Raw genomic sequence first — 10,696 nt, 5'->3', positions numbered from 1 at the left:
AGGGAATATTTACATTATTAAAGTGATTGTCAAATTTTATTTTGTATTCAATAGTGGCTTAAGCTATCTCCTAAAGCTATTATAGATGTGCCTTGGAACTCCTACAATACTCAGACGGCTTTTCGAGATTGCTACACGGTAGACACATTTACCAACCACCCCCGGACAAAAACAAAACTAAAATAATGGAAATTTTAACATTTCTTACAACATGAGGCAACCTCCATCATTCAATATCGAATCAAGACGAGCAACTCCAGGTAACATGAACTTCTTTAGAGAGTCATCGAAAGATCGCGCGGTAGAGAAAGAGAGTCGTTCTAAGATGATGCAGAACACGGAGACATATATGTAGGGTGGAGGAAGGAGTAATTCAACAGTAAAATAGGTCGGCATTGTCGCCTGATGTACGTGATAGTAAGAAATATATGTGATAGACACAGTTGATATCGAACCGTAGACTATGTATCCTAAAGATTTGTCACACAAAATTGGTATTGTGCAGTAGAATATGCATGTCCTGTTGTAACGCACGGGCATTTGTGCTAGTAGAAAATAAAGCATGCACGTGTCCGTACGGTTAGCCTAGCCATTGGTAAGGTCCAACACATGCTCGCAAAGCACACTACGCATGGTAAGTAAAAATAAAAATTACAGGATACTCCACTAATCAAGTGTGCTCACGTACGCTCGCTAGCTGGGTTAATGCTCCACCGACCGAGCCGCCCTACCTTGTCATGATATGATCACCACCACGTACCAGAGTTTCGTGGAAGCACTTGCGTTTTCTTTCTCGAATCAGTGGACACATGCACGCTGCACGCATGCATCCTCAAGCTAGATTACGGACGTCGATGAGAAGTGGACGTGCACTATACATTGTGTTTCTCCACGTACACACGTAGAGTCACGCCGTCACCTTACTTTCTTTTTCTTCATATATATCATGCGTGCGATGAATTTTTGAGCTTTTTTATGTCTTCGTTTATCAGCTGGTTCGATCAATCTTGAATTGAATTGAATGATACCTAACCACCCTAGCGAGGCTCTCTAATCATCATCAAATTGAGTACTACTCTAGCTAGATGGTAGTGTACGATGGTTGCATTTGAGTTGAACTTGATTTCCTCCGTAACGGAAACAGCTGGCCTAGTACGCAGGAGGCGATCGAGTTCGGCCACGTTATGAATGCCACACGTACACAAGTTTGGAGCTGGTTGAGCCGAAAACAGATGAAGCAGTGCTACTGCCACCGTTTTGGTTGTCCTTGTGGTTGGCCTAAGTTCAGCCAGGTAACACATGGTTTAACGACGCCGTTCAGGCAGCCAGCCATGAGTGTACTACCCATTGTTCCGGTGCACCGCATCATAATCTACTACAGTGGATCGACCGCCGGAGTGCACGGCCACGTACCACCCCCCGGCGGCGCGACGATAGCTGTCCGGCCGGTCATGGCGGCGCACCCCCGCTTATAATCAACCAGCCTTTTCGTGCTACCGTGCATGCATGCCCAGACCCTCCCTCTCCACCCACACCCACCCAGGTGCTCTGCTCTACACGTCGACCGAACCCAGCCCAACTTTCATTTCTTCTTCCCCCGCCAGAAAACACGTACCCTCCGGAGCTCTGGTCGGGTGGACCTCACGTGGACGATGGGAGAGGTGGCGCCGGTGGGCGACGGCGACGGCGCGGCGATGAGGAGGGCGGTGAGGCGGCTGAGCCTCGGCGCGGCGACGGAGGACGAGAGGGCGGAGGCGGCCGGGGAGGTCGGGAGGCTGGCGCGGTCGGATGAGCGGACCAAGCGCGCGCTCCCGGAGCTCGGCGTCGTGCCGCCGCTCGTGTCCATGCTCGCGGACGCCGCGGCAGGCGCCGGCGCGCGTCTGGCCGCCGCGCGGGCGCTGCTCGAGCTCGCCAGAGGAACCCACAGGTCAGTCAGTCACTGCCTCCCAGCTCACCGCCGCCGCCGCGAACTCTCGCCGTGTCGTCTGTCATGTCGTGTCAGTATGATACGATCGATCGATCCCCTGCCCCATGATCTTCCCCGTACAACTCGTCCGGTGAATTAGCAAGAAATCAACCGATCGAGCAGTGTACCATGGTCGTCCTTGCATGCTCCGCGACATGAACACAGTGTTTTCACATGCGATCTTCTTTTTTTCCTTCTAGTATAATTCCACGGAAGGCACTAACCCAGCCTTGACAATGACAGAGTTTTTTCACATGCTCTGCAGTCAGTGTCGCCATGCACAATTAGTCGTCGGCCACGAGAATTCCTGAACATGCACAACATTTTCCTTGCTAACCTTTGGCTGTTCTTCTTGGAGCCTAGCGTTGGATTAGTTGCGGTGTCAGAGAATCATATGCTGACTTTGGGAGGAAATGTCAGCACCCTATCCCGACTCCGCATACAATAATTCATTTTTTAGAGTAGTTCGTTGGATGATGATTAGGCAGGCCAGACGTAGGTACAATGTTTGGTAGCAGGGTTGCTGCAATTTGACTTGTGACGCTACATACCAAACTGTGCCATCTAATATTAGTTCTATTCATTCATTTCCCTTTTCTCCACTCTCCTTCAATGGAATTCGTGCCTAACTATAGTAACCACATGTGCCCCGTTTGGATAAGATATGTCAAGCAGAGGCTAGAGGAAGTGGATGTTATGATGATGGAGACCTTCATGCGTTTTGCACCTACATCATCCACGCCCCCCCACATACACAAACATCGTGCTTCAGTTGAGTGGTGAGACTGAAGTGCACGATACGACAGTGATCGACAAGGGTTTTCACTTTCGGCGAGATGGCGATCAAATTCACTGAAATTCAGTAATTTTAGACACCAGCATATTTATCTTTCGGTCAAAATATTACAGCCATTTCAGTTGTGCACAAGAATTCAAATGAATTTCAAAAATTCAAAACAAAGTCGCTGAAACTAAATCTTTATGAAACCGAAATTCAAAACCATGGCGCCAAGTGCCGTGCCTAACGAATCCCAGCTGTGCACGAAGACCCCATGACCGAGTCTACGCACCAAAGGGGAAGGTGACAGGGGTCGGCCCATCTAAACAGCACTTATTCGACCCTCTCGCGAAACCCTTCCCTCCCGCACTGCTACCCGAGAGGCGGCCAGGGAGGGCGCCCAGATCCTCCCGTCGCCAGCCTCCCCTCCTCCTCCCGCACCCTCGCACCGGCGCCAGCGGCGGCGGGGCTTGTTTTTCCTCCGCGCGATGGGGCGGCGCGGGCATCTTCATCGAGTGCGGGCGCGCGGCCCCCTAGCGGACGTGGAGCTACGTGGTCGGCTGCGTGGTGGTGCGCGCCTCGCCGCGGCGGCCGGATCCGTCCGGCAGGCGGCGCGGGCCGTGGGCGGCGGCTGGGGTCCGGCTTCGGGCTGCTGGCGGCTGCGTTGGGTCCTCTCCGTCGCGGGCGTGCGGCTCGGCCGATGGCGGTCCGACGACCTGGTGGTGGTGGGCGGTGGTGCGCGTGGTGGTGGTGCTTCCACTTGGCGGCTCTCTGTGCGGGGAGGAAGGGGAGTGGCTTGGACAGGGGCGGCGGCACCAACGGCGTGCCGGCTGCAGCGCGAAGGCAGGAACTTTACGGGCCTCGGAGATCCCGGCCGGGCCTGTGCGGCCACGGGCCTGGTATGTTCCTGCTATTGCGTCCGGTCAGCTACCGTCTTCGAAGGTGGAGGTGGGGCCCTCCCGCGTGCCGACGGTGCTGCTGCCCGAGTCCCGGCTCCTCTTCTTCATTGTGCAGGCCATGCTTCACGGTGCCGTGGTGAGACAGTGTGGGAAGCTTCGTGACCGGATTGCGCAGGGTGGGGGTCTGTTTGGCGGCGAGCTCTGGAGTGCCTGAGGTGGAGGTTAGGATCGGGAGAAATTCCTGTTGGCTTGGCCGACACCGACGCGGTGGCGCACGTGGATGTCGTCGGACCTTCCTGGAGGGCGTCGGGGCTACCTTTCTTCTATCCTCACCGCGTACCGGGGAAACCCTTGGCAGCAGCGTCGTCATCGTCGCGTCCCTTCTTGGAGGTGTTGATTGATACCGGTGCTTCAGAGGCTCGGAGCTTGGTGGGCGATCTCCAGTGGGTGCATCGGCCACGTGGCTTCTTCGTTTTTTGTTGATTCACCGTTGTCGGCATTTGTTTCTCTTGTATTTTCTCTTTTATTTTTTTTGGGCGTGACAATGCTACTTCCGCCCCAGCACCTATCGTTGGATGTCTTGATTGGTTGCTTTGTATATAAAGCGGGGAAACCCTTTTTTGTATCGAGTCTACGCACGCAGAACCCATCTAGCTAGTAATTTGCTTGCTCCAACTAGTGTTTGGTACATTAATCCCATTCCCACATTTCTCGATCAGTTCTTCTTCCTCGTATTTTTTCCATCAAGATTTCTTAAAAAACAAATCTAACCACGCCATAAGAGATCTTGCGCTCAGCAGATGGTAGAACTATTAATCTCTTTTTCAGTACTTGTGTTGTGTGATTTTGGCATGGTTGATCTTCTGAAGAAGCATGTTACTGTCATCTTTTGGTTTCAGAAACAAGGTTCACATAGTGAAGGCCGGCCTGCTCAAGAAGCTGCCGCGGCTCATGGACCTGTCAACAAGCCACGACCTCGCGCTGCTCCTCCTCTCCGTCTCCTCGCTGGCCAACACCGACTTCCCGCTGTCCACGGCCGACCTCCTCCCGTTCCTCGTCGCCACGCTGGGCGCCGCCGACGTCCCGGCCGACACAAGGCTGGCGTGCCTGGCCGCGCTCCGCGACCTCTCCGCCAAGCTCGAGCACGTCCGGGCCGTGGTCACCAGCGGCGCCGTGCGCGCGCTCCTGGCGCTCTCCCTACTGGAGCGGACCGAGACCACTGCAGCGGAGGCGGCCCTGGGCGTGCTCGCGGACGTGGCGTCGGCGAGCGCGGCAGGGAGGCGGGAGATGGCGGAGGACGAGGAGGCGCCCAGGGCGCTGGTGGAGGCCATGGCGCGGCACGAGAGCGCGGGGTGCCAGGAGCACGCGACGTACCTGGTCATGGCGCTCGCGCACGGCGGCGGCGGCGGCCGCGCGCTGCGGTGGCGGATGCGCCAGCTCGGCGCCGTGCAGGCGCTCCTCGAGGTGTCGCTGCTCGGGAGCCCCCTCGCGCGGAGCAGGGCGGCCAAGATCCTGCAGTGGTTCAAGGACGACGGGCAGGACAGGATCAGGGCGCACTCCGGCCCGCGCATGGAAGCCGCGGCGTCGCAGCCGTGCCATGGCAACGACGGCGGTGCCAACGGGACGAAGGCTTGCCGGAGCGCCGTGGACAGGATAGTGAAGCAGAGCCTGGACATGAACATGAGATCCATCATGCGGCGAGCCACGGCGTCCGTGGACATGACCAACGCTAAGCAGCTGGTGGCCAGCTCTAGCTCCAAGAGCTTGCCTTGCTGAACAATGTGCAAAGTGCTCAATTCTCCTTGTATGTTTCTTTGTAGTTTGTCAAAATTTGCCACCGATTTTCATCTTAGCATGTAAAATCAGATAGATACTCCCTCTGTTCCTAAATATAAATCTTTTTAGAGATTTTTATATGCACTACATACAAATGTATATAGACGTATTTTAGAGCGTAGATTCACTCATTCTGCCCCGTATGTAGTCCATATTAGAATCTTTAAAAAGACTTATATATAGAAACGGTGGGAGTACATATCATCTAAGCGGGGTCGCCCTTTCGCCGGTGTTCACAAGTTATAGCAAACACACAGACTCTGCAAGACTTCAGTGAGAACGAAGAAGTGTTCATTGATGATAAATTGTGTGAAAGTGTTTTCGTTACAGGAAACATATGAACTTTCCTCTGACAACGAACAGTATATGGTAGGTACTCTCAGGTCTCAGCTTCTGCCAGCGGCGAGCCTTTGCTGTTGCAGGTGCTGCTGGTCGCGCTGCGACTGGAGCGCGTTCGCCTTCTCCTTGATCTCCTGGAAGGCCCGCATCGTGTCGCCGTCGAATCCACCCGCGAACTGCACGAAGCGATAGAATTGAGCACCATGTCCGTGTATGGGGATAAGAGTGAGTGTATGAGAAAATGGAGGAGCTGTGGGGTCTACCTGGTGTACTCTGAAGGCGAACCGGACTCCCTGAAGCATGAGCTCTTCTTCGTCAGGGCCACCTTGCGTAGCCTCGAGCTCGGAGGAAACCCTTCTCAGATACTTCCTTGCCAACTTCACTGACTGGATTTTGATCTGCAGCATCAAGACATTCAACTTGTTAACCGAATGCCATTTTGTTCAGAGAAACTAGTGGTGACTGTCACTTGCTACTCATGCTCAGCTTACAGAGCTTTTTATCCAGTAAATTTACAGACCAGTTGTGAGCTACCTAGGAAAATAAACATTTTCGTACCCAAAGTTGCAGACCAGGATCATTGCCCAGTTTAAGAGCAGAATCCCAATGGAGACAATGCACATGTAGCAGGTACGCAAAGGACATTTTTCAGAAAGTTTATGAATGAGAATATTAGCCTAGTAGTGGGTACACTTGCACATAGCCAGGATCAACTCAAAATATTCTATCCTACTGAAAATCCATCTGCCACATAAAGAACTATCTAGTATCTAGGACCAATAGTAGATGGCTTGATGCCATTTGTTTGCCTTTTTGTTTAATTTCCTGTGACGGTTGTAAATACGGTAAAAGAAAAATCTAGCACCAATACGATCAGTTCGTTCAGATTTGCGTCTTAGTCTCTGAAAGGGGTACTATCGTTATTTGCCACTAGTCCCTGCGAAAAACAAAAAACAAATTCACTACATTCGAACACCGACACAAGCCATGGCATTCTCAATGCGCCGAAATCAGCAGCTTCTTGGTGCCAAGACCATGTGCCATATAGCTAATATTATTCAAATGATTGATCCATATTGGTACCTTCCTACCTAGTGCATCATTCTATACTGGGGCTAGGTTCTAACAAGAAATTATGCTTGTTCAAATGATTGATCTGTCTGTATGTCTGTCATGTGCTACTAGAGAACTGAGTTTACCTGACTGACGATTCCAGTGTCCTGCATCCACTCCCATGGGATCTGGTACCCTCGGTACCGGTTCATGGCGCCGTCGCGCACACGGGACAGGCTGTACACCCCATGCTCCAACCTGCCAACAACCATGAATGATGATTTGCTCATAGGTAGAAGAAGATGAATGGTAGTACAGGAAGAGAACGGCTTACTTCTCAAACAGGGCCTGCATCTTCTTGAGAGCAGAAGCGCAGGGCTGCCGTGGATCGTCGCAGAACGCGGCCGCCTCGGCCTCGACCTTCTTGAGGTCGCGGTAGCCGAACGCCGCCTCCCGGAGCGCGTCCGCCTTCTGCTCCGGCCAGTCGAAGTGCTTGAGCACCGCCCGTTCGTCCACCTGGAATTGAAAATGCATCAGCCACCAAACCCGTTACAAGAATCACTGAACTTGGGACGACGGAGGGAGCCAGCGAGCTTGGTTAGCACGTACGAGGCGGGAGAGCTCGACGTCGAGCCACTTGACGAAGGTGACGACGTCGTCGATGTCGGCGAACGCGGCGCCCTCCACCTCCTTGATGAGGAAGCGTATGAAGTCGCCCTGCCTCTCCACGTCCGACCTGATCTGCAACCCCACACACATCAAACATTCCGTCAGGCTTAATCAACCATTTCCCCCATCAATCAAATCAAACCAACCAACCAAGCATGATCAACAGCTTTTAGGCAAGCAGTGGCACATGGTTTGATTTCAATTCAAACTCTGCTCGCGCGGCTCTCAAGAGGAAATGGCGCGAAGCAACAGTCAAAGCTTCAGCACCACCTGGCTCCAACGGCTAGTAGACAGACAGGTCCACGAGACTGCGCCGCAGCTGACCGCTCCAGCAGTGCCACGCCACTGCCGCTACCGGTAATAATTTTTGAAAAAAGAAGAAAATCTCTCTCTCTGGTCAGCGTGCTCCTCCGTGGGCCCTACGAGCCAGTCTGACAAGGAGCAACTTTGGATCCTTTGCTATGCCCTGGATCCACAGCAACCAATGCTGCCATGCCATTGTTTTTTCCTCTTCTTTTTTTTTTGTTCCCAACCGAATTGTCCTATCCTAGTGAGTTGAGCTCCTCCAAAACCCACAAAAATCCAAGAGAAAGAAAGAAACGAACGCGTGCATGAGAGGGGTGGGTTTCTCCATGGAATGCGGGGTGGCGAGCTCGAGAAAGATGAGCAGGGAAAAGGCCGCTGTTTCTCTCTTTTCACCTCTGTATTCATCTGTATGTTATTCAGCTGCATTTATCTGCATCTGTATGTTGGTGTGTGCCGTGTGGCTGTGAGCGTGCACAGTTCGCGCACCAAAAGACGATAACTTTCTGGTGCTGCGTTCTTGTTCAGCACCGCGTGCAAAGCAACCACTCTTATCGGCGACTGATTTGATCCATCCAACTAGCGGTTGGCAGCTACTCCGCGTCGGTTCTCGCGAAAGCCATTTTTCGGTTTCAGATTTTGTCTAACGCGACGATGATTCGGAAGAAAATGAAAGTAAACGAGAACGAAATGTATGTGATTGAGAACGAGGGGCAATGTGCGACTGTTTTGGGTGGATTTTGGGCTGGACTTACCGCGATGAGGTGGGAGGAGCGGTTCTCGATCTCGCCGATCATGTCCCGGGCGTTCGCGGCGCCGGAGCCGCCCGTGCCGCCGGCCTCGGGGCATGCGCCGCCGCCGCCGCAGTCCCTCTTGGAGTCCCGCCGCATCAGCGAGTGGTAGAACTCCACCACCTCGGGGACGCGCCGCACGCACGGGCCCGAGGGCGGCGGCGGGGGAGGCGGGGGCGGGGGCGCCGGCGCGGCGCCGCTTGAGGTCGACGGGGACGAGCTCGCGCTCGCGCTCCGGGTTGCTCGCGCCGGCATTGACGGTGGGGGCGGCGGCGGTGGCGGGGGTATCGGGGGCAGCTTGGAGAGCTCCGGCTTGCGGCCCGTGGATGCCGCCGTGTCGGACGAGCAGGACGGCGTCGATGAGCCGGATGAGGACGAGTTGGCCGGCGAAGCGCGGGATGAGCCGGAGAAGTAGGACTTGGGCTTGGCGTGTGCCGGCATTGGCGGCGGCGGAGGTGGTGGTGGAGGAGGAGGAAGAACGGGCTTGCTCGCTGGCTTAGCCGCCGTGTCGCCTCCTCCCGCCATGGAGCCGTCCGACGACGAGCAATCGTCGGCGCCACCTCGCTGGGGCCTCGCCATCTCCGCCATCCGCCTCTCCATCTCGGCAATCCTCTGCTCTTTACTGGAGACATTCGCCACGGCGGCGTCGAGCTCGGCGCGGAGGCGGGCGTTCTCGGCCTGGAGCCGTGACATGGCATCCCTGCACCGGCCGAGCTCGCTGCTCTTGGCGGCGAGCTCGGTCTCGAGGAAGGGCACGATGACGACGGTCTCCTTGAGGATCTTGTGCTCGAGCAGCTCGGTGCGCAGGCGGGACTCGCGCTCCTGCAGCTCCTCGACGAGGCGGGCGAGCTCGGCGGCCTCGGGCGCCGTGGCCGCGCGCGCCGGCCGCACCTGCGCGGAGGAGCGCGGGAAGTAGACCCCGAAGGAGCGCGCGAAGGAGCTGCCGCCGCCCTTGCCCCCCGAGCTGGGCGGGGCCGGTGAGCCCGAGGGCCGCCGCCCGGGCGTCGGCGTCTGCGGCCGCGCCGCCGCCGGGACAGGGGCGGTGTTCTGCGACGGCGCCGGCGCCGGTGCCGGCGCCTTGCGGGAGGATGTCTTGGGCGTGGCCGGGCTGCGCTGGAAGCCCATGGCCGCCTTGACTCTGCCGGCCACCATTGCTGCGTCCGGCCGTGGAAGAATACGAAATGGGCAGCTAGGATTGCGCCACGGACATGCTCCTCCTCGCGCGGCTTGCTGGCTTCACTCCGTGGCCGTGCGAGTCGTGTGTGCTTCTGGTTGGGAGCTGAGCGGCGAGGTGAGGTGTGGGGGTGTCGAGCTCGAGGACGGAGGGAGGAGGGAGGTGGGCACGGCGTCCGAGGAACGGTCTCTGGGTGGTGGCTCGGTTGGTCTGAGCGCTGGGGAGTGAGGTGGCGGTGGCCGGCCGGTCTGAGCGGTAAAATACTCGAGGAGCTGGTCGGGGAGTGAGGTGAGGTGGTGGAATGTGAACGTTGGAGCGTTCGATGCACGATCTGAATCTGGAACTATCTATCTATATCTATGCTACACATCTTGACCTTTTTCGCTTTGCATATCCCGTTTCCTCAACAGCTCTTTGAGGTGTGGATTAATCTATTATTATCATCGGTTGATCAGTCTCGGCAGGCAGAAAAGTGTAGGGTTTATCTGCTTTACTGCCGAGTGGTAGCTTTTTTCTGTTGCTTCTGGTGAGTGTCGCCGAGTGACTCAACTCTACTACACCTAGAAGAAAAGGTCTCGGATTTGAAGTGGATTTGACCAGGACCCGTTGGCGTGGTGCTCTACAATAATAGTATCAAATATATATACTATGAGACTACATTTCATAACGAATCTGACAATATTGATTTCGCATTATAAATGTTGATCTTTTTTGATATATTTGGTCAAAGTAGAGATATTTTGACTTTGAATGAAATTTGTATAAATGCAGGCTAAAAAGAAAATGAGAGAGTAGTAGTCTTGAGGATGTCCGTTTTGCTTCGGCGTGCTGCTGCTTCATTGATGATCCTCCGGAAGACGACGACATCCAGAGTCTCCTGCTTTTATT

At 54.9% G+C, this 10,696-nt stretch overlaps 2 protein-coding genes across 2 annotated transcripts; one reads left to right on the top strand and one right to left on the bottom strand.

Moving 5' to 3' along the window:
• Positions 1-1,498: 1,498 nt before the first annotated feature.
• On the top strand, positions 1,499-5,566 carry LOC123183215 (uncharacterized). The gene is made up of 2 exons (XM_044595978.1): positions 1,499-1,927; positions 4,543-5,566. Exons 1-2 carry the CDS (start codon positions 1,503-1,505, stop codon positions 5,417-5,419), a joined length of 1,302 nt encoding a protein of 433 aa, XP_044451913.1. The 5' UTR covers positions 1,499-1,502; the 3' UTR covers positions 5,420-5,566.
• A 182-nt stretch (positions 5,567-5,748) lies between these two features.
• On the bottom strand, positions 5,749-10,131 carry LOC123183214 (protein CHUP1, chloroplastic). Its single transcript, XM_044595977.1, has 6 exons — positions 8,599-10,131; positions 7,481-7,612; positions 7,206-7,387; positions 7,018-7,129; positions 6,082-6,216; positions 5,749-5,994 (listed from the first exon to the last, which is right to left on the bottom strand). Exons 1-6 carry the CDS (start codon positions 9,784-9,786, stop codon positions 5,866-5,868), a joined length of 1,878 nt encoding a protein of 625 aa, XP_044451912.1. The 5' UTR covers positions 9,787-10,131; the 3' UTR covers positions 5,749-5,865.
• Positions 10,132-10,696: the final 565 nt, after the last annotated feature.

The sequence above is a fragment of the Triticum aestivum genome, chromosome 1D, assembly GCF_018294505.1.
Source record: "Triticum aestivum cultivar Chinese Spring chromosome 1D, IWGSC CS RefSeq v2.1, whole genome shotgun sequence".
Lineage (NCBI taxonomy): Eukaryota > Viridiplantae > Streptophyta > Magnoliopsida > Poales > Poaceae > Triticum > Triticum aestivum.
Note: the sequence above shows the minus strand (reverse complement) of the source record. Positions and strands in the feature narration are given on the sequence as shown.